Source organism: Carassius auratus, chromosome 20, assembly GCF_003368295.1.
Source record: "Carassius auratus strain Wakin chromosome 20, ASM336829v1, whole genome shotgun sequence".
Lineage (NCBI taxonomy): Eukaryota > Metazoa > Chordata > Actinopteri > Cypriniformes > Cyprinidae > Carassius > Carassius auratus.
Window position 1 is genome coordinate 6,750,768 of NC_039262.1, and position 23,821 is coordinate 6,774,588.

Consider the following 23,821-nt stretch of genomic DNA (forward strand, 5'->3'; position numbering starts at 1 on the left):
TTTAAAACGTTTTATTTTGTTTAATCTTTAAAGACTTCTAGAACGTTCAGAAGAAAAAGGTATTGCCTAACTACAATCACAGTGCAACATTGTAATGTAAAAACATTTGTTTTATGTGTATTTATTTGGCACTACAATAAAGCCACGACACTTATCCGAGAGAGAAAAAAAATGTTTTACATAACAGAATTACCGGTATGTGTTCTCTCATTGAAAAGTAGCGTGCTCAGCGCCTGATTGCATTGTGACTACAAAGTGACTACATTTCCCGTGGTGCACTGAGCTTAGGGTCTTGGTGCTGAACGATCGCAGAATAACATTGCTGCTTATTGAGGTGAGTGTGCTGCATTTCTGGTGATTGTAATCACGACCAATTTGGTAAATGTAGCTAGTTTGTTAATATTAATCTAAAGCAACAGCATATAATTAGGTTGTTGATATAACTCGATCTTTACATGTAACGTTATATTTATGAATTTCAAATCACTTATGTAACTTTCTCGTGCAATGCTAAGTTTCTGTGTGGGTTATGTTAGCGACTTGGTAGCTCATCGACAAGAAAAAGACTGCAAAAGAGTTGCTCAGTCTCTTACTAGATATCCACAGAATTTATTTAGCCTCTTAGATTCAAATCTGTATATAATTTGTTTGTACAGAAAGTAATACGTCAGAAGAGGTTATGTCTGATATTTTTAAGAATAATTAATAATTAGAAGAACAGCCCACATTCTGACATTCCTGTTTACTGGGTATTTACTGTGCATTGGTAGTTAGACAGAGAAGAGCTTTGTCATGCATTTTGCCCCAAATGTTGTAACCACAGAGCTTTGTCCATCCTAATCCCATTGTTGGGAATGTTGAGCAACAATAAACCTTTGCTCCATTTTCTTGCATGCATATATTTAAAGCACCTTGCTAAGTCCTAGAGGTTTTATGAAAGTTTGCAGGTTCAATCTCTGCAAGGAGTTATCCATGAGCTAACAATTGGCATTTCTCCCACTTCAGTTTACTTCGAGGACATTAAAATGTTATTTGCTCCATTCCAGGGCCCTGAACCATGTACAAAGAGTTGGCGGTGGCGTTGGGGCTTGGAGCGGTGGTAGCTCTGGTATTCCTGAAGAAGAGAAAGAGGGTCCTGAAAGCTCAGGATGGATGGTGGGGTGTGGGAGCTTGTCCCCAAGGACCTGAGGATGACAGTGTCCGTCCTTTTAAAGTTGAGACAACTTCAGAAGAGATTGAGGTAAATCCTAATCTGAACATTCAAATAAAATTTCATATAGTCGTTTCACTGGAAATACGTTCTGGTGTGTATTTAGTCTGTAGCAACAGCTCTTTTATGTTCCTTAGGATCTGCACCACAGGCTAGATCAGACCCGTTCCTTTCCTTCTCTTGAAGACAGTCAGTTTAACTATGGCTTTAACTCCAGATACCTTGAGAAGGTTGTGTCGTATTGGAGAAATGATTTTAACTGGAGGAAACAAGTGGATAAACTGAACAAATACCCTCATTTCAAGACCAAAATCGAAGGTGAGGCCTAACCACTACACAGCTATAGTAAAGGTGTTGTCAAATTAGCTTAGGTTTGTAAACTTTCATGCAGATTTCATGTACATCATGCAAAATCTCACAGAGCAATGGTAAATGCACCTTAAAGGAATGGTTCACGCAAAAATGAAAATTAGCTGAAAAGTGAATCCGAGATATAGGTGAGTTTGTTTCTTCAGTTGAAATGTTTTGGAGCTATTCAGTAATGCATCACTTGTTTATAAAAGGATCCTCTGCAGTGAATGGGTACCGTCAGAATGAGAGTCCAAACAGCTAATAAAAATATCACCGTAATCCAGTCCATCTATGAACATTTTAAGTGCTGTGTGGTTGTGAGAAACAAATCCATAATTAAGTTTTTGTATTTTATTTATTTATTTATTAACTTTAAACCATACATAGTCCCAGTCCAAAATACCAGTCCATAATCAATAATAATGTTTCCTTAAGTGAAAAAAAGTTAATGCCTTGTTGTCCCCTTACATCAAAATTCACGAACATATTTGTTTAAAGCGGTTTTGAACTGTTTTTACTTGTAAACAGTGCTTGATCTGTGCATATTTCTCCCCCGATTCAAACAAGACAACTTTTTCACTGAAGAAAGCATTATTATGGAAGGATTTTTAGAAATGGTTGAAGTAAAACCATCTTGATTTATTTATTTCTCATAAACACAAATTTTCACTTCCTGACATAGATTGATCAACTGGAGTCATGTTTCAGCTCTCATTTTGATGGCACCCTTTCACTGCGGAAATGATGTAGTGCTAAATTTCTGCTAAATCTGGTTTGATGATGTAACAGACTCATCTACATCTTGGATGACCTGAGGTTGAGTAATTTTTCAGCAAATTTTTATTTTTGGGTGAACTGTTCCTTCAAAAACTAAATGTTTCACCAGAAGATGCTTGTATTTTGCAGACATTTAAAACTGATTTCATTTTTGTTCTTTGTTGTGTTTGTCCGCTATAACAAAAGGTATTGATATTCACTATGTCCACGTGAAACCAAAGAACCTGGCCGAGGGAACCCGTGCTGTGCCTCTGATGATGGTACATGGATGGCCAGGCTCTTTCTATGAATTTTATGGTATTATCCCCCTGCTTACGGAGCCATCCAGTCCTGATGACATAACCTTCGAAGTCATTTGTCCCTCAATACCTGGTTATGGTTTCTCAGAGGCTCCACATAAGAAAGGTAAAGGGCAAACTACCGATCAGATATTTTTATTGTTTCAAACACACATAGATAAGTATTTTTATTTGTATAATCATGTGTTCTGCACAGGTTTTGACACTGTATGTGCAGCTCACATATTTAATAAACTGATGAAGAGGCTTGGTTTCAACCATTACTATGTTCAGGGAGGAGACTGGGGCTCGCTTATTACCACTAACATGGCCCAGCAGGAGCCCAAGTATGTATAAAAGCATGTCATATTGGTTCTCAACTTTTTTGACTCCAAGGTCCTACTTTGTGCAAGACAACTGGTGCATTCAAGTGCCAATATATTTGTCATTTCATAAATATTTTAACATTTTACCATCAATACAGATACTGCATTTCTTGCATTTCCCATTTTTTTTCACGCTTGTGCTTTTTTTTTTCAACATGACTTGAATGCACTAAAGATTTGAAGGCCATTTGTTAAAGCTGTTATTTAATAATAAAAAAATAAATGGACAAAAATGTTAATTTTAAAATTTTGTATTAATATAACTAAATTGAAGTAAATTAAGAGTTATTGGGGCCTCCTGGTGAACCCATGTATTTCATCATATTGAAATCCATAATAAACATTTCAAGTACTTGAAAGATTTCAAGAATTGATTTTTGTTGTTCATCTTTGTTGTCCTCAGTGCTGTGAAAGGCCTCCACATTAACTTTGCTCCCCCTGCACAAGCAGGCCTCCTCATGATGTTGTCTATTATTTTTGGTCGCCGATTCCCCAAACTCTTTGGCTTCACTGAGCATGATGTTAAACGCCTTTTCCCCACCAAGGAAAAGCTTTTAGTAGACGCATTAAGGGAGACTGGATACATGCACATACAGTCCACTAAACCTGACACTGCAGGTGAGAGACATATTTAAACTTTAAATCGACTTGAATGAATGTGTTGTGAGACTGGTCCATTGGATTATATATTCTGTGTTATTGAACAACAGACTTTGATTTGAAGCTTGACTGTATTGCACAGGCCGTGGATTGAATGACTCTCCCGTTGGTTTGGCTGCCTACATTTTGGAGAAATTTTCAACCTGGACTGAACCGGAGTTTAAGAACCTTGAGGATGGTGGGCTGGAGAGGTAGTCATATTTGACTTCAGCTTTATTATAGGCTGGTGAAATGTGTGTTCAGTTAAATAGTCTTGTCAATTCCCCAACAGGAAGTATTCTCTTGATGATCTCCTGACAAATGTGATGATCTACTGGACCTCTAGGAGCATTATATCCTCCATGCGTTTCTACAAGGAGAACTTCGGCAAAGGCCTGAACCAGCCCCATGCAAAGTATTTACCATTGTATTTTCTGTTCAATAACTCATCGATATTGTGTTCCCCAAAATATTTGGAGACATTTGGGCACAGAAATTTAGGCTATGTGTAATACTTGAGGTCGGCAAAAAAATGTTTTGTTTTTGAAAGAAGTTAAAAATCACCAATTTAGTATGCCATGTCTCTCTTTTCCCAATAGGCTTCCAGTTTATGTTCCGACCGGTGTGGCCTCTTTCCCTAATGAGGTGATGCATTCCCCTAAATTGTGGGTGACACAGAAATACCATAAGCTTAAGACTTACACTCTCATGGCTCGCGGGGGCCATTTTGCTGCTATGGAGGAGCCACAGTTATTGGCAGAGGATGTTCAGAACTTTGTCAAGAATGTGGAAAAGAGAAAGAAGAAATAAACTGTTCTATGTCCTTTTATTCCATGGACTAATGGAACACAGTGTTTAGATTCAGAGATACATGAAGTTAAAAAAAAACAACTGTTGGACCATAACAGATGACTAATCCTAATCATAACTGTGTCAGAAACTATTTGCATTACATTCAATTTATGTAATAGTCCTATTAATCCTAGAAATGTATTAACACAATTTTATTTTTATTATGAGCCTTAGTTTTATTGCCGTTTAAATAATTCTATTAAAACGACAGGAGCTAACTTACAGTGATTATTTATGGAGCTGTCCGAATGGGACCACATGAATCAATTTAATGCTGATGTTAAACCGTATGAAATGATAGTCGACACTTTATCGAAGCGCTTTCTAATTGCAGTTATTGTATGATAGCAAAACGTAGTAAAGACTGAAATCAAAAAAGACTGTCAGGAAGACATTTTTATTGTTATCAAGACAAATTTAATACCACTTTTTCATTACAAACAATTCATTAAGAGGAAAAATGAGTGTTCATGATTCAAAGTAATGCCCACTAGAGTGGCTAAGTATATCTGTTCTTCTATTCTGCATTCATCTATATAAATAAAAGTATCATCGCTTATAGATGCTCTGCTGGCCAATGCAATTTCCTCTTTTTCCACATAATGGAAAGTTCTTGGCGTGAACTTTCATGACCAATCAAATAAAGAGACGCTAAGTGAAGGCACGACCAAAGCAATGAAGCTGGTCAGACTCCATTGCTTATGGTTTTCTGGAATGCATATCTGGGAAATTAAAATAGGAAAACTTCTATAAAAAAATAAATATTCTCATAATATTTATACAACCATAAATATTATGTATTGAAATATTTATTTTGCACTAACAAGAGTTGCGCTTTCCATAGAAAATAAGTATTTAAAAATATCATAAAAAACTATTCTCACAGTAGAGTCCACATAGGCCCCCCAAGGTCAGTTCTCTTAGGGTTACACAGTTTTAGATTGTAGGACAGCATAGTTTATAATAGGTCAATCCCTGCCTGTGCCTTAACAATTTGTCCTGTTGTAGGCAGTTTTAAAATGTGCTTGTGATTTATTCCTCCTTTGATCGCTCACAGGGGAAATGCATTCAGAATTAAGACATTCTCAGGACAAAGAGAAATGATCAGTGGAACAATTCTGATGCAATATTCAGTCTGTAAATGCAAGTGTTCTAGACATATGGGTGTTTTAAAGCATTGTGCACACATAATTCAAGTAATTTCAGGTATGACAGATGGCAACTCTACATGATCAAGTCTTACACATACATACATTATGACACTAATTATGGAAAACAAAATGTCTTCTACACAATGAATGTGAATGAATGACCAAACTTATGAGAAATCAAGCTATGTTTGCATTTTACAATAAAGAGATGATCTGTATTGGGCCCTTTGATTGGAATGCTCAAATTTTCACACCAGAATGTGATTATTCTAATATACAGAACTGGATGGATTAAAAAATTGTGTCATTGCGTGTTAAAGAATGACTGAACATCAAATTCATATCTATTCCATAGGAGATGTTTGACAGCAACTACTATCCCCAAACTAACAAATGTTTAATTTTGCATCTAATACTGTTAAAAATGTATGTCATAATTCATTGCTGTGAATACATTTCTGGAGCTCATAAGAAATGTAGAGCAGTCATCACTCAACTAAAAGTAAAACCCTTGGGGCTGTTTATACAGCATGTCCACTTGCGTTCAAAAATAACAACATTAATGGAATTGAAGGCAATTTAACATGAAGTGTCCTAAATATATGGTGTTCATTGCATATGTCGCTTAAAAAAGAAAGATTGAGCATTATGAAATCAAACTGAATGAAAAGTGAACAAGTGAGAAATGGCACAGCCAAAAAAAGATGTCAGTTTTTCTTGCGTTTAAAAAAGCAAGTGTTCCAAAATGGGAAAAACACAGGGTTTCAAGCCTCTTTATTTTAACTAGTGCCATTAAACGATTAATCGTGTATATTTGCATCCAAAATAAAAGTTTTTGTTTACATAATATGTTTGCGTACTGTGTATACTTATGTATATAAATATATTTAATATATAAACTACATATTTTTCTTAAATATATACATGCATCTATTTGCATTTATATATACATTATAAATATACGCAGTACACACGGATATATTTTTATGTGAACAAAAACTTACCTGGGATGCGATTAATCACGATTAATCATTCGATAGCAATAACTTTTAAAAAATTTTGTGAATGCTTTTATTTTAGCATTTTAATTTTAACTAATTGTAAAAGTGTAAAAACGCATCGCTCATGAGTTCGATGCTGAAAAAGCAGTGAGTTACGTACGCAAACAGTGCGTTTACTTTGGAAACTAATTTTAAAAACACCACACTGGAAGGGAAAAGCGCATTCTGTGTGAACCGACTTATTGTGTCTCCATATGTGATGAACATGCTTCCACATAGGATGATTCTTTGGAGATGAATGTTAAACTGAAACCTGTCGCCAGACCAAGATGATACACCCACAATAAAAACAAAACAAAAAAAGAAATGCCAGTAGATGTGAGACTTCCACAAACCGTTGACCCAGAGCGCATAACCTGAATATATAACTGACTGCCTGTGCTTGTGAGATTGTGACCGGTTTAGAGAAAGCTTTCATTCCAGTCATAGGCACAATACAATGACTTAGGAATCCTACAGCAACTACAAATGGTATGGCTTAGACTGAGGTCTAAAATTAGACTAGACAGCAAAGCACAAAAAAATGGCACTATAGCATAAAAAAAAAAATCAAATGACAAGAAAACTAGTGCAACCAAATCGATCCATATGCTAATACTGAGAATTATGGTCAGTAACTCGCACTGAGGTTTCAATTCTAGAATAGTTAGTCTTGATACTATAACGAGTATCATCTATATCTAAGATCAAACATTTGAATAGGCTATTATAACATTTAAAGAGCTTGTCTACATCACGAAGAACAGTTCTAACATGACCGTTTTCTAAAAAATCATCCATACCAAAATAATATTAAATCCAGGCAAATTTAAAACTTATTTTTTTGAGATGCTAAAGTATAGTTAGCCAGGCCCTTACAACTCAAAGCATCATGGGAATTCAATAGTGAGGTGTCCAGACACTTAAAAATGGTCCTATCAGGGGCAGGCCCATGCTCCATTTGGATGAGATGATGAAGCGGCACAATCCATTCACAAAACGACATCATACATTCAAATGAGGAGGCACTTGTCACAAACAATGGGCTTCAATGAGGAAACTAGATTCAACATGCATTAGATTCATTGTATCTATCACTTGCAGATGGGCTTTTCATGAATATTAAGTTAAAAGTTTACCACATTTAAATTTGCAATATTCTTCAGTCACTGTTAACTTTGAACTCAGTTTAGGTAACACACACTGATAATAGCGCGTCCAAGGCAAACAGAATGGAAATGCTAGTGTAGTGAACTTTGGAAGAAGCAAAATCTTTGGGAGAGAAAAACCCCAAAACTTGAATTGCACTGACATGAAATGACTACAGATTTGTGCAAACTGTGGTCTTTCTGGTGAAAACCATTCATCTTAAACCTGACGTTCAGCATGATTTCTTTGATTTGTGTGTGTATGTTTATAACGGACCAGCAATATTCAACGAGTGTTCTTGAGATTCAATATAGGACATGTAAAATAAAAGATGTAGGTGATCACTTGTGTCGCTTCAGCTCAATGCATCTCAATTTGTTCAAGATCTAAACATCATAAAGTATCACATATAAATAAGACAACCCCTCGCCTCAATCACTGGCAGTTGAGGGCACAGCGTACCAATATTGTAAAGGGACCACAGCACAACCCACAACTTATGAACTTATTAAGAGGAGAAAACTGTGAGATTTTGTTCTTCCCAGAGCCTGTGGGAAACTAAGACCCTTTGGGTTTGTTGCTGTGAGGGAGATTTCACAAAGCTGTTTCCTGCACTGTATGAGCAAGGTTACAAGTAGGCTGGGCGGTTATCTTTTCTCCTTCTCCTTCCTCTTCCCTGAGCTTGTCTTCCTCTTTAGTATAAGCAACGCCATTGCTCTCTTTCTGGGCCATCTGGTAATGCTGATGGTCCGGGCCTTTGGACTATAGCATAGGCACATACATATACAACCATTCATATTGGAAGAAGGAATGTTGTATTTGAAACTGGATTTTGATTTGTAGCATTTAACTGACTTACATTGTCTTCCAGTGGAGTAACACAGCAGAGTTTCTCCCTGTAGCGTTGGGGCAGAAAGAACAGCAGATTGCCAAGCACAGGGTAAATTGTACCTGGGTTTAAATCTTTCTCTTTCCAGGGCCCTGAGTGAACATGAAGCACAAAAACTTTGTGGTTGCAGCTTAATGATCAACATTGTTATTGGTAACTACAACTAAATCTATAAAGTAAAATTTAAATTAAATTTCAAATATGCTTATTAGATCAAAAGTTACAAAATTAGAGATGTTGCCGTGATGTATTAAAATAAAAATTGAAGCTACATAGAAAGGTTTTTTAAAAAAATGACGTAAGAAAATATATAATAGTACAGTATATAAATAAAACAAATTTTAAATAATACACATTCTTAAAACATTTTCAGAATTAAATGATTAACTTGTATATGTAATTGTACTAAAGTGAAAATACATTTAAATATTATCTTGAATATATTTACTTTGTATTAGTGTAAGAGTGAAATATGAAAGTATCAACTTTAATGTATTTGTAAAGCACTTTTTTCCATACTGTAACTCATGCATATTCATTTTATTATTTCAAATGACATTTTGTTTTGTCCTTTTCTCTGAAAATTTTGCTAATCCAGTAGCACCACCTAGCGATCTTCAATTTGAAAACACTTCAGTAAATTCTTTGTGTAATCTTACTAGGCCATTAAATTCTAACCTTATCTTTAACACTTAAAACTTTATAGACAACATGCAAAATATTCACAAAGGTATAGCTTTATCAGCAGCGAAACAAAACTTTAAACTGCTTTAAAGACTCTTATGCTAACCTATGATACAGTAAGACGATTAGAGTGTTTGATGTATTTTGGAAACACACTTTACCTGTAAGAAAGCTGACCAGAAGTCCCACCACTACAACTGTGGCAGAATTATGAGCACTGTACCACATGTATGATAGAGAGTACAAAGCCTGAACTCCAGAAGGCCTGAGAAGACAAGATCATAAAATAAATGAGCCAATTCGGTCTGTAATTTAGCTAAGATTAGTCGAAGCAGTATTTGCTACAGAAGCTGAAATAACTGCTTTCTGGTTCGTCTGATGTAATCAAGCATTTTAGAACAGGAATTTCTTGAGCACCATTGCTTTATTAATAAAACTGACCTTGGTTTAGATGTGATGAGTGTCGTCATCACAGCTGTTGTCATGTTTCCCAAATCAGGTATGACAGTGGTATTTATCACCGGTGGTACAGATGCAGACATTCGTGAAACAAAGCTGCCGATACCGATCCAGAAAGCCATGACCAGCCCTGATGCCAGCCCAACCAGAGCACCCTGAAAAACACACAGTCCATGAAATGAAACAGATTCCACTTATTTTATTACTAAAATAATAATACGATTGAATTAAACTGATCAAAAGTGTAGACTTCTATATTGATATAAATAATCAAACCGTCCCCAATCTTTTGAACAGTTGTGTATATACTTCGCTTGTTTGACTTACAGTGGAATTGGCCCAAGGGAAAAACATCCCCAGACAGAAAAGGCCAAGCAGAGGTCCACCCACCATCCCAAATATACTGAGTGCTGCCTAAGGATGTTAAAGATATATAGATTATTGTTAACTTTATGAATGCATAACACTAAATTACACTTAAAACTGATCTGCATTTCTTATATTATTATATCCACACAATACAATCATGGAGCTCACCTGCAGCACAGAGCCCATTAAAGAGGCGATGTATGCCATAGCCAGACACACAAGACCATAGGCAAGAGCTGTGGGGAATTTAATGACAAAACAATTACACGATCATCCCAGGATTGACTTTCAGCTTAGTATGGACAATATCTTGTACTAAACTCATTCTATGAGGAAGAGATGAACAACTCATAGAAAAATAATGAGTGAAATAATACGCTCTGCCTTTCAGACAGTTATTGTAAAACAGCTTACCCAACATTTTTGATAACAGGGTGGCACGGGCCTCCGTCATGGGTCGTACGTGAGGTTTGATCAGATCCTCCATGGTGACCGTTGCTAGGGAGTTGAAGGCAGATGAGATTGTGCTGTAAGATAAATTGGACACCATTTAAAGATCAGTATCAACATCTAAAAAAAAAATGTATAAAATTATAATAGGAGCAGCTGTCCTCACAAAATCTGGTTGTTACCTGAGAGCTCCACTAAACAGACAGGCGACAAACAGTCCTGGTAAACCAGGAAGATCTCTCAACACATCCATTACAAAGTACAGCACCATCTGCAGATGGAGAGAGAGGAGGAGAGTGAGTTTCCCATAATAACTGTCAAACGGTTTGAGGATCTTGATATCAAAGAACAACAAGATACAGAAGTGAATGATAAAGGTTATCAAGAAGAAAAAATATAACAATAATCATTTTCAAAACAATAGGCTGTTGCATAAGTCAAGTCAAGTCTGCTTTATTGTCAATTCTTCTACATGTACAGTACAAACATACAGAGAATTGAAATTGCATTACTCTCAGACATTACTCTATTTATATATAATATAAGATATACTCTCTCTCTCTCTCTCTCTCTATATATATATATATACAGTATTGTTCAAAATAATAGCAGTACAATGTGACTAACCAGAATAATCAAGGTTTTTAGTATATTTGTTATTGCTACGTGGCAAACAAGTTACCAGTAGGTTCAGTAGATTGTCAGAAAACAAACAAGACCCAGCATTCATGATATGCACGCTCTTAAGGCTGTGCAATTGGGCAATTAGTTGAAAGGGGTGTGTTCAAAAAAATAGCAGTGTCTACCTTTGACTGTACAAACTCAAAACTATTTTGTAAAAAAAAATTTTTTTCTGGGATTTAGCAATCCTGTGAATCACTAAACTAATATTTAGTTGTATGACCACAGTTTTTTAAAACTGCTTGACATCTGTGTGGCATGGAGTCAACCAACTTGTGGCACCTCTCAGCTGTTATTCCACTCCATGATTCTTTAACAACATTCCACAATTCATTCACATTTCTTGGTTTTGCTTCAGAAACAGCATTTTTGATATCACCCCACAAGTTCTCAATTGGATTAAGGTCTGGAGATTGGGCTGGCCACTCCATAACATTAATTTTGTTGGTTTGGAACCAAGACTTTGCCCGTTTACTAGTGTGTTTTGGGTCATTGTCTTGTTGAAACAACCATTTCAAGGGCATGTCCTCTTCAGCATAGGGCAACATGACCTCTTCAAGTATTTTAACATATGCAAACTGATCCATGATCCCTGGTATGCGATAAATAGGCCCAACACCATAGTAGGAGAAACATGCCCATATCATGATGCTTGCACCTCCATGCTTCACTGTCTTCACTGTGTACTGTGGCCCTTGGACCCAAAAAGAACAATTTTACTCTCATCAGTCCACAAAATGTTCCTCCATTTCTCTTTAGGCCAGTTGATGTGTTCTTTGGCAAATTGTAACCTCTTCTGCACATGCCTTTTTTTTAACAGAGGGACTTTGCGGGGGATTCTTGAAAATAGATTAGCTTCACACAGACGTCTTCTAACTGTCACAGTACTTACAGGTAACTCCAGACTGTCTTTGATCATCCTGGAGGTGATCATTGGCTGAGCCTTTGCCATTCTGGTTATTCTTCTATCCATTTTGATGGTTGTCTTCCATTTTCTTCCACGTCTCTCTGGTTTTGCTCTCCATTTTAAGGCATTGGAGATCATTTTAGCTGAACAGCCTATCATTTTTTGCACCTCTTTATAGGTTTTCCCCTCTCTAATCAACTTTTTAATCAAAGTACGCTGTTCTTCTGAACAATGTCTTGAACGACCCATTTTCCTCAGCTTTCAAATGCATGTTCAACAAGTGTTGGCTTCATCCTTAAATAGGGTCACCTGATTCACACCTGTTTCTTCACAAAATTGATGACCTCAGTGATTGAATGCCACACTGCTATTTTTTTGAACACACCCCTTTCAACTAATTCAACTAATTGCCCAATTGCACAGCCTTAAGAGCGTGCATATCATGAATGCTGGGTCTCATTTGTTTTCTGAGAATCTACTGAACCTACTGGTAACTTGTTTGCCACGTAGCAATAAAAAAATATACGAAAAACCTTGATTATTCTGGTTAGTCACATTGTACTGCTATTATTTTGAACAATACTGTATATAAAAGAAACATTATTATCAATGTTAAATTTTTTGAAAACCATAATACATTTTGTTTATTATACACAGAAAATTAGAATAGATTAGAAAGTTTTTATTAAAAATCTGTATTGTATTTATTTATTAATTTTTTATTTTTTTTTGTCTGACCTGGTCATTGCTTTTGACATAGCCCTGATCCAGTGGGCTCTCCTCCCCATATCGAGCGTACATAACCAGACCCATTAAACAGCCCAACGTGAGCACGATCTGCTGGCATGGGAACACCGCATAACAGGACCTGAAGAACAAGATGCCCCAAAAAAACACAATGCTCCATCAAACAACTTCACAGTTTGAGATTCTATTGACTTAACCAGAGTGTGGAAGAGCTGGGTGTTTTCTTACATGATGGCCTCTTTCTCTGTGCGGGAGCAGAGGTATCTCTGGACCTGAGCCTGATTCACTCCATACAGGGCCAGCATGAGGAAAACCCCCCCCACTCCCAGAGTCCAGAATGTGTGCCTCTCTAAAGGGTCGGGGTTCAGGCTGCCATGGGGACCACAAAACAAAGAATGTGAGCTTCAGTTACAGTTCTGGTATGTTGAACAGTGTTTGTTAGATAATCTTAAAGGAACAGTTTAGACACTCTTATAAAACCGCACCACTCACTCAAGGCCTGAGATACGGCTGCCGTTTTGTGCTTTCCTCCAAACTTCAGTGATGCCACCTGCCTGATGGGTACCAACTATAATCACTGCAAGCTGCCCCGCAAACATAACAACTGTCTGAAACACATCTGTCCAGATCACTGCTTTCAGACCACCCTGGAGAAGGAGAGAAGAGAGGAGCAGGTCCACTACCATTCAAAAGTTTGGGGATTTTTGAATGTTGTTGAAAGAAGTGCTCATCAAGGCTACATTCGTTTGATCAAAAATAAAGTAAAACTGTAATATTGTGAAATATCATTACAATTAGGAATCGCTGTATAATGTAATTTATTCCTGTAATGTTCAAGTTGAATTTTCTATTCTTTATTCCTCTCCTGATCCTTCGGAAAATCATTTGGCATTCAAGAAACATTTCTATTTATTATAACATTGGAAACATTTGTGCTGCTTAAACCAGGATACACATTTTTTTATTTTATTTGATGAATAGAAACCAAATTTACTTGAAATATAATTATTTTGTGACGCTGTAAATGTCTTTTCTGTTACTTATGATTAATTGAATGCCACCCTGCTGATTAAAAGTGTTCATTTCTTAAAAAAACAAAAAAACTTACTGACCCCATACTTGTGTAGCTGAGCAACAGTAGGTGAAAACAATACATCACATGTAAACAATGAGAGACATATCTCCAGCCTACCAGAGCTGTATAAAGTGTGCACACCAATCCTATGGCCAGCACTGCTCCCCAAAGATCAAAACCTGTTACTGTGATCACAAACAAATTCAAACATTTACAAGAGGAAAAACACGAAATAAACTACTTATCTGATTAACATCAACATGTGTGTCTTGTAATGCATCAATAATCTCAATTACCTGCATTAAGTGCAAGTGCTGGAGCATACAGAACAACTCCCATATAGATCACCTGCGTAAAAACATAATAGGATAGATGTAACAGTTATAATGCTTGTTTCCACACCTACTGTAATAACTTATTTCTCTGAATGTCCCCGTCTAGTAACTGATAGTTCTGAGAATCATTACACTTTAGATCCACAACGCTAAGTAAAATATTGTCCATATCAGTGGGGGGGGGGGGGGGGGGGTCAGAATAAGCTTGTAGGTGAAAGTTCAAGTTTTTATACTGATAACAGGGTGTCTTTGTGTCTAACAAAACTGGAGTAAAAGACAATATTACTTTAGATTATTAGATTATACTCCTAAAGGTTTTAATATCCTATTGTACACATCCAAGTGGTAACCACAACTCACCATCTGAAAGATGAAGGTCAAAGTGCCACATATCCGAACACTTTTACTAAAACGAAGTTCCAGATACTATGAAGGAGAAAAAGAAGGCAAGAATATAATACAAACGGAAATAGTGTTAAATCCCATAAAGCATGTTTTGGTACAGCAGGGGACTGTAATTTACAAATATTACATAATCATTTTCAGTTAGATGGATTGAGATGGATTCATCAAGCATGCATTAAATTGAACAAATGTAATAATAAATACTTTCTAAAAACATTTTCTTATTTGCTGTAATAAAATAGCATATTTTGATTTCTGGAATGCTTGATTTTGATTGGTTAAGAATTCTGCTGTCAAAAAATATTTGTATAATTGCGATTTATTTTGCTATTCTAACTGACGGTCCATTGTCCTTATAATGTTAAAGTGAGCTCCAAAAGTCTAAGAGCACTTGTTGTATGAGTGCTTAAATTTTGTACTTGCAGGTCAATTTACAAAGTTCCCACCCTTTTTGACCAATGAATATCCATGTTTTTTTTTCATTAACTTTGCAGTTGTTTAATGATTACCAGATTTAGTAAAGCATTTAGTAAAATCCTTCAATTTCAGACAAATTCTCTAATGAATCATTCACTGACTCATTTGTGAAACTGATTCATAAAAAAAAAAAAAAAAACTCTGATCCCCAAAAAGTCTCTCGAACACACAAAGACAGTGAATTTCTAATGTAGTACCTGATACGCGCTGCTAAGACGGAGCCGATAGAAAACTGGTATGAAAATGTGTGCAGGGATGAGCAGGCCCAGGAAGTAGGAGCAGCCCAGGAACCAATACTGCGTGCCATGTGTGTAAATCTCAGATGGGGCACCCAGGATGGCCACCGCTGACTGAAAGGTGGCTAGCAGTGAAAGGGACACCGGAAGGCAGCGCATGCTGCGGTCGGCCAGCAGGAACTCCTGTGTGGTCCTCTGACGACCCCCTGAGAAGGCATAGTAAAGACCGATTCCAGCAGAGGCCACTAGCAGCACGACAAAAATCACGTAATCCACTGTGCTGAAGTGCATCTGGACTATGGCCCCCATGATGCCGTGAGGTGTGTAGAGGAGCACACGGAGTGATGTGGCCCCTGGATGATCAGTGGAGGGTCAGTGGACAGTTGACCATTGGTCCATCATGAAGGATAGCAGGTGACTTGCTATAAGAAATAAATACAAAGACTGTTGAGGCAAAAATGCAGAATATCCACATCACACCTACTGACAAAATAGCAGTAAGGAAACATTTACACAAATGCATTGCAAAGCATGTGCAAAACAACTTGAAAGAGACAATGTATTTTACATCACAATTTGGCCTTTTTATACACATAAAAAGTTGCAGTCAAATCAATATAGCAATCAAGTTAATCTTGCCTACTGTGAAGTACATAAAAATGAAATAGATTGTGAATAAAAAAAATTATCAAAAAGAAGTCTGTTGTTCTTAAAGCATTTACAGTATAATTCATTATAATATTTATAACAAAGTAACAAAAACTTTATTCAAAATATCTTGTGTTGCACAGAAGAATTAAAATCATGTCAGTATGGAACGACAATTGTCAATGAAATGATTGACAACATGTTTTTAATATTGTCACAACAATGAACAGACAAACCTTCATGGCAGGAATCAATCTATTTACAAATTAAGAAATTATTTAACTATTATGATACAAATACATGTAAACTTCAATTGTGTGTAAGTCAGTATGTGTAAGTATGCATTCATGCCACTCATAAATGAAATAATTGCAAAGTTACAGTCTTGTTCTCTTTTGTGAAGTTCCAGACATTGATCAGACATTGAGTCTTAATGAGCCAGACAAAATGATTGCTCTCAGTGCCAGTTCAAAAATTATTAAATACATACATTAAATGAAATAAAACACAATCACCAGTTTATCAATCACACAACCCACTGAAAACCAAGCACTGGTCTTGTGAGACATAATGACATAACACGGTTTATTCAATGAGCCATCATGTGACTTAGAAATCTCTTTTTAACTTAATATAGTGTTACTAGGGCTTCCTGTCGTAACAAACCAGCTTAACTGTTCTAACATATCCTGACATTATGTAGTGCTCAAGCTAATTCACACAAACGTGTTCAGTGCAAAAAGCACTGTGGGTCAGTGTATTTAGGCCAGAGGAGTGACACTGGTTACATTGAGAAGATGATGCTGATAAAATATAGCAAGTCACTATTATCCTTTACTGTAGCTTTACCCCATCTGAAAACATCTGAGCAGGGTTTTTTTTAAAGAAATGAATACTCTCATTAAGTGAGAATGCATTACATTGAACAAAAGTGTCAGTAAAGACATTTAAAACATTTCTATGATTTAAGTTTTTAAATAAATTCTGTTTGATAATTGTTTTATATTAAGAAGAATGTCTCGAGCACATAATCAGCATTATAGAATGATTTCTGTCACACAGAAATCTAAAAATACAGCTTTATCACCACATGATTAAATTGCATTTACGTATATTATTACGTATTTGTTAAAAATGCAACCTTGGTAAACACAAGAGTATTTCAAAAACATTTGAAAAAAATCTTACCAACCCCAAACAGCATAGTGGAAACTTCAAAAGTGATCAGAACAAACTGTCATGCATTTATTTCATATTAATTCAGGTAGACACATTTAGTAGTAGTAGTAGGTACATAACACCCTGTAAAATGGTCAAAAGTCAATGCTCACTGTCATTTATTGACTACACATGCAATATCTCTTAAATTAGTTGCATACAATGGACACAATTTACAGCACACAATCATGTCCTGTCTAGTGGAACAATACAGCTAGTTCTGCAGCAAATATGACATTTTTCATTTTGAGGTCAAGAACACTTGAATTTAACTAGAGTGTAACTAGGTCCAAATGATAACCACACTAAAAATCTGTATCTAATCTGTAATGTGTGTATATAATATAAATAAATAAATATTATATATATATATATATATATATATATATATATATATATATATATATATATATATATATATATATATATATATATATATATATATATATATATATATATTGCATTTGGCAGGTTATTCATTTCAAACCCTGGCTGTGGGATATCATGTGTTGAAATATACTCCGCATGACTCTAACAGCAGGTGAGAAGACCTTTAAACAACTAGTTCTCCGAAATATAAGCCAAGCCATAGACTTAATATGAATCAAATTACAAAATCATTTGTTCACTTTGGCAGTTGATCAGTTCATTTCGAGTCATCAAAGCTGTTGTCCTGGCTAGTTTTCTCACGTGTGGCATGATAAGGAAATAAGCGAAAGACTCTGACCTAGAAGGTCTGCGACAACTTTGATAACAACACCGCACAAACGATGTTTGGGTTGGAATGGAGCGTTTTATACAAGTTTAATCTTTCTCACTTATTTCAAGAAAAGAAAAGGACAAACCGGTTCTTATCTGCAGAACAGTGATGCAAAATTCAAGGACACACAGGCCAGGATTTGTCAACTCACTATGCTGTCTGCTCAGATACTTTCCTGCTGCTGTGAAGAATAGTTTGGGTTTTTAGTTTAATACTTAAAGTACTAAATCTATGATGGATAAGAAATTAAATGAGTGAAAAAAGGGACAAAGCTGTATCGTTTCAAGGATTATGAGGATCAAACAGTGGGATAAAGGCATAGCAAAGTGTCTGTTTGATTTTCGTTAGCCTCTATGATCAAGCCTTGTTCCTGATATGATCCATTAAACACAGCTTATGAGCATGAGAACCCACTGTATTACACATTGTACCCTGACATGGTCGATTTATAGTAAATATCAGCTGTGCTGGACCACCAAATAAAATAACAACCCAACGGTCTCATTATTTATGGTGGTTTAGTATGAGAGCCTCTATAATTTGCCTTATTTAAAAAAGAAACAATATTTGTCTTATAAATAGGGATGTCAGTTTAACATGTTTTCTACCAACAAAGCAAATCTACTTTCAATTTTCAGCCCTATTCAAATGACAAGGCTGTCAGTCATGTACATTTTATGTTATAAAAACTTAATCTTTTATATTCTTCTTAGTGCTGGCCAACGGTTAATTGGGATTAATCACATTCAAAATAAAAGGTTTGGTTTATATGATGTGTACTGTGTGCATTTATTATGTATATAAAAAGACACACACATACAGTTTATATGTTGAAAATATTTACATATATATATAAATAAACATTTTTCTTAAATATATAAATGTGTGCATATTTATATACATAATAAATATACTTTATACACACCCGTAAATTATGTACACAAAAACATTTATTTTGGATGCAATTAATCGCGATAAATCATTGACTAGCACTAATTCTTTTGCATCTTTATTTTTCTTTTCATATCAGCAGGGAGCCCTTGATAATAAAAACTGACTTTATGTTCTTATATAACGTATGTCAGAAATTAATCCTCAATCCACCATTTTTAAAAAGCTGAATATACAAGTCATACATGCCGCAGAAAAAAGATCTATGCGAACCTAATTATTAATACTAACAACAATAAAAATATATCTGAATCTTAAAATAATAATCAAACTAAAAAACTAATAAGAAAGATAAAGAGGTTAATAAGATGCATCACTGATACAGCTTTACAATTATATGATATAAAAACAGTTTTAACAACAATAATAATGCAAATATAAATGATCAAGTATTTATATATATATATACACTTCATTTGACATCAGATAATAGGATATAAAACAAGGCAATGGTATTGAGCAGAACAAGTTCTGACATGAATTATAGTACTGGTAAAACCAAGTTTATGAAAAGCTGTTGCACTCATTAAAATACCAAGCTCACAGCACGCCAGGAGGCCAACCAACATGATTAACAATGCCTGAAGTCATTGTTTTCACCAGCACCAGGATTAGCAATTTAAGAAACTGGACTGAATGTAAACCACCAAGGCACTTAAAGGAACAGTTAAGTCAAAAATGACAATTCTATAATTTATTCACCCATGCATTGTTTCAAACCCTTAAGACTTTCCCTAACCCTTAAACCCTGCACTTTCTGGTCACACTGCCGGGCACCTGTATGATTTCATAAAGCTATCCATTTTCAAACTTATCCGTCCAACAAAACATTCATCATGGCTGTAGATCTTTTTACAACCGCTATTATGCAACCTGACTCTATAAAACAATATTTGGTTGTAAACTCTGCAATAATTCATGTTCAAAGACCAATATTTGTCCATATGAGATTTGACATTCACTTTGCTGCCACTTATTTCCATACTAACCCTCCCCATAACTTATCCCTAAAATCAGATGGAAATTAAAGTTGAATAATAATATTGTAAAAGCTCTAACTCGTGTTGTAAGTCTGAACTTGACATTTACTACATTTACACCTGATTGGTTGATTAGAATGTTTGTTCTATTAAGTGAATTTGCATATACATTTCATTAGCTCTGTACTTGTACTCCGCATAATTGCAATAAAGTTGAATCTAATCTAATGATACAGTGGCAATGTACTGAACACGTTTTTTCTCTAAAGTTGACATTTATCATCTTACATTTAAAGTAGGCCTATAGTTGTATAAATATTTATAAAATATTTTCATGAAAACGTTTTTGCAAACACTGGCACGTCACGCGTGTTATGTTTCAGTCAGTGACACCATGATATTTCCCTATTCGTTTTAATGGCGGGATGCAACGCTGTTTACATAATAAAAACTACATGCGCGTAAAATTAAAGAGAATATGATGTTAAAGTTAAACGAAGATCCTTCACTTTTACCGGTCAATATCTCAACCCACACGCTATTCGCGAGCAACATGATCGCCACGAGCTCGAAAACGAATAGACTGCGCGCGTACTAACTTACGAGAGAGAGCGGCTGCGAATATTTGATTCCATAGATATCACCCGATGTAAAGAAATTTTACGAAGAGCTGCATCTGACAGCAACAGCGTAACATTAGCTGAATGACTGTGTCCTTTACATGAGGAGAATACCGCGATGCCTGAAGGAAATGACAGTCTGATGTAAAAGGGCGACACTGTTTCGTCACGACAGAGCAAAACGTGCTTTACCCACCAGAACATACGCTAATAGTATACGCTGCGACGCAAATAAATAGAGCGCTCCCATTGTAATCAACGAAGCTGTCTAGGCTGCCGCGCGCAATGTGCTCTGGCAGTAGTTTAGGCAGTGCCTTTTAGTGACCTTATCATTCATTCTGCTCAGACATCGTGTATTATCTTACCTCGGTCAGAGTTCATCCGGTGAATAATGAGCGATGAATGGAGAAAGGCTTAAGCAGTGTCGTTTCAGACCACCCCTACTCCTACTCTCCTTGACATCACAGTAAAGGTTGCTGCTCCATAGTTGACGCACATGTGCTTCCGACGTCACGCTGAAACGTCACTGTGTCACTACCTCACTCGCGGCTCCCATAACGTGATCCTCCGTAATTCCCGGGGAAAAAAGGGGAAAAAAGACTCTCAGGATGTTATACCTGTTGAAAAGGTACAAAAAACACTGATTAGAGCCTACAAAATTATCATATACATATGTATGTGTGTTTGTAATGTACAGAATACAAAAGGCACTTTGAAAACCAAATATTTAATCATTTATAAATAATTGTTAATGTGATGTAATAAAGGAATTACTAATATATATAATATTTTCTCTTTAAATATTATTATTGTTTTGTACACTGGTTTATTAATAGTTTATTGTAATGAATGGGACATTCATTACAATGATGCACCGGCACCGGTTTAGGTTGTAACAGTCCAAAAAAAACATATATAAGTCATACTGGACTATAAGTTGTTTTTATTTAAAACCAAGAACCAAGAGAAAACATTACTATCTACAGCCACGAGAGGGCGCTCTATGTTTTCAGTCCTAGACTACACTACAGGAGCACAGAGCAGCATAGAGCCACCTCTCGCAGCTCGAGACGGTAATGTTTTGACTTTAACTTCAATGGTAAACAAGGGAGAGCAAGCGAGAGTGCTATCAGTCGCTTCTGTCATTGTCGTCCTGAGCTCATTCTTCACTCGTTTAAAAAAAAACTTTCGATCCCTGGAACATTTTGAATTGTAGCTTAAACGTCTTGCGTTCTTGTCTGTCTTTAACTCTCTTTTTGCAAAACCACTCAATTGATGTCTGTCCATTTTGATTCATTTTCTGTAGCCGTTAAAAAAATTACACATTTGCGCGTACTTGTAGTGGACCAACTCAACTCTGACAGATTGAGGGCGGAAGGGGGGGCTGATAGTGGTCATGTAATCTTTATTTATTTATAATTTATTATTATTATTATTGTTGTTGTTAAGTTAGCTTTCATAAACGAGTTATGTATGGTCTTCAAGTTAATAATAAAACAATTTACGAAAAATATTTTTAAAGCTTGTGTCATGTGGTGCCCCCCTAGTTGTTGTTAATGGTTGGTCCAGCAGAACAGGGGTCTGGTCTCATATAGGGAAAGAAGGAAAAGAGAAACAGTTTAGAGCTATTACAATGTAATTAGTAGAAGAAATAATAAGATACTTTAGTAAACTACTATAAGTAACTACCACATTGGGGAAAAACTACTACTCATATTTACAACCGCTTTGGGGAAGTCGTGGCCTAATGGTTAGAGGGTTGGACTCCCAATTGAAGGGTTGTGAGTTCTAGTCTCAGGCCGGACGGAATTGTGGGTGGGGGTAGTGCATGAACAGCTCTCTCTCCACCTTCAATACCACGACTTAGGTGCCCTTGAGCAAGGCATCGAACCCCCAACTGCTCCCTGGGCGCCGCAGCATAAATGGCTGCCCACTGCTCCGGGTGTGTGCTCACAGTGTGTGTGTGTGGGTGTGTGCTCACAGTGTGTGTGTGTGTGTGTGTGTGTTCGTTCACTGCTCTGTGTGTGTGCATTTTGGATGGGTTAAATGCAGAGCACAAATTCTGAGTATGGGTCACCATACTTGGCTGAATGTCACTTCACTTCACTATAGGTCACCCAAAAATGAAAACTCCAAACATGGAACAACTTAAGGGTGAGTAAATGAATTGTAAAACTATTAACAAAAAAGTATTAAAAAAAAGTAGCAAAAGTATTTTGTTCATGGCACCATGGTGTTCCAGTCGCAATATAGTGGTATTTTTATTCAAAACAATTTTAATAATTTAGCTACTCAACCTCAAGTTGTTCTAAACCTGTATAAATGTCTTCGTTCTACTGAACACAAAAGGAGGATATTTGGAATAATGTTTATATACAAACTACTCTTAGATCTCATAGAATTATATCTTAATCTGACTACTATGGAAGTGAATGGTGAACATTCTATGAAATATCTTCCTTTGTGTTCAGCAGCAAAAATAAATTAACACAGGTTTGGAACTCTTGAGTAAGTAAATGACCATTTTAATTTTAGCTATCCCTCTATGTGCTTTTTGTAACAGTTTTCTGCTGTTATTAACAACTTCTGATTAGCACTAAATATCATTAATGCCCAATAGAAAAATAGTTTAAACAATGTCTTTTATTAGTGCATGTACCTTAACAAGAAGCTGTAACATACCTGTTAGTGGATATCATCTGACGAGACGTCGCCTGAGTCTTCACTGGAGCATCGTTTCTAGGGGAATGGACGATTCTTCGTGGGTCTGCCTCAATGAAGTAGAAAGAGCAAACATATGGAAATTTCTGTGATCAAATTTTCGATAGCAATCCACAGGGCCATAGCTGGGGTTTGCAGGGCCCCCGGAGCAAGTTGTACAAGTTTTTTTTTTTAGTTTGTAGGTGTCCAGGTACAGAAACAGAATGATTAAATGTAAAATAGCACTACATTGTCTTCACTGTAAAAATTAAATATACAATCAATCCAAAATGTATTCAGAGTCAGACACCTTCAACATTACTCACATTATCACAGTTCATATGCTATAGTTTAGAAAATGGTATTATAATATGACAAGAAGAGTTAAACTGTCAGA

At 36.0% G+C, this 23,821-nt stretch overlaps 2 protein-coding genes across 4 annotated transcripts; one reads left to right on the forward strand and one right to left on the reverse strand.

Moving 5' to 3' along the window:
- Window positions 1-220: 220 nt before the first annotated feature.
- ephx1 (epoxide hydrolase 1, microsomal (xenobiotic)) lies at window positions 221-5,054 on the forward strand. 3 transcript variants are annotated; one of them, XM_026290701.1, is made up of 9 exons: window positions 221-334; window positions 1,047-1,240; window positions 1,348-1,528; window positions 2,525-2,743; window positions 2,834-2,963; window positions 3,406-3,620; window positions 3,745-3,853; window positions 3,934-4,056; window positions 4,241-4,451. In XM_026290701.1, the coding sequence occupies exons 2-9, from the start codon at window positions 1,058-1,060 to the stop codon at window positions 4,449-4,451; spliced, it is 1,371 nt and encodes a 456-aa protein (XP_026146486.1). In that variant the 5' UTR covers window positions 221-334; window positions 1,047-1,057. The 3 variants fall into 3 exon arrangements, with proteins under 3 accessions (XP_026146486.1, XP_026146487.1, XP_026146488.1); XM_026290702.1 differs by lacking the exon at window positions 221-334 and adding an exon at window positions 353-378; XM_026290703.1 differs by lacking the exon at window positions 221-334 and having other exon boundaries at window positions 1,058-1,240; window positions 4,241-5,054.
- On the reverse strand, window positions 4,872-23,607 carry slc5a6a (solute carrier family 5 member 6a). The gene is made up of 17 exons (XM_026290700.1): window positions 23,407-23,607; window positions 21,090-21,341; window positions 15,509-15,969; window positions 14,790-14,855; window positions 14,391-14,442; window positions 14,212-14,279; window positions 13,512-13,666; window positions 13,248-13,388; window positions 13,011-13,140; window positions 10,867-10,955; window positions 10,649-10,761; window positions 10,403-10,470; window positions 10,193-10,279; window positions 9,848-10,020; window positions 9,568-9,671; window positions 8,693-8,814; window positions 4,872-8,595 (listed from the first exon to the last, which is right to left on the reverse strand). The coding sequence occupies exons 3-17, from the start codon at window positions 15,854-15,856 to the stop codon at window positions 8,428-8,430; spliced, it is 1,884 nt and encodes a 627-aa protein (XP_026146485.1). The 5' UTR covers window positions 15,857-15,969; window positions 21,090-21,341; window positions 23,407-23,607; the 3' UTR covers window positions 4,872-8,427.
- Between the last annotated feature and the right edge of the window lie 214 nt (window positions 23,608-23,821).

Coding starts and splice junctions, on each gene's coding strand:
- ephx1 (XM_026290701.1), top strand. CDS start 1,058: ATGTACAAAGAGTTGGCGGTGGCGTTGGGGCTTGGAGCGGTGGTAGCT. Junction 1,529..2,524: donor TTTCAAGACCAAAATCGAAG/GTGAGGCCTAAC, acceptor CTATAACAAAAG/GTATTGATATTCACTATGTC. Junction 2,744..2,833: donor AGAGGCTCCACATAAGAAAG/GTAAAGGGCAAA, acceptor TGTTCTGCACAG/GTTTTGACACTGTATGTGCA.
- slc5a6a (XM_026290700.1), bottom strand. CDS start 15,856: ATGGGGGCCATAGTCCAGATGCACTTCAGCACAGTGGATTACGTGATT. Junction 14,856..15,508: donor GTCTTAGCAGCGCGTATCAG/GTACTACATTAG, acceptor TCTCCTTCATAG/TATCTGGAACTTCGTTTTAG. Junction 8,815..9,567: donor TCTGGTCAGCTTTCTTACAG/GTAAAGTGTGTT, acceptor ATGTTCACTCAG/GGCCCTGGAAAGAGAAAGAT.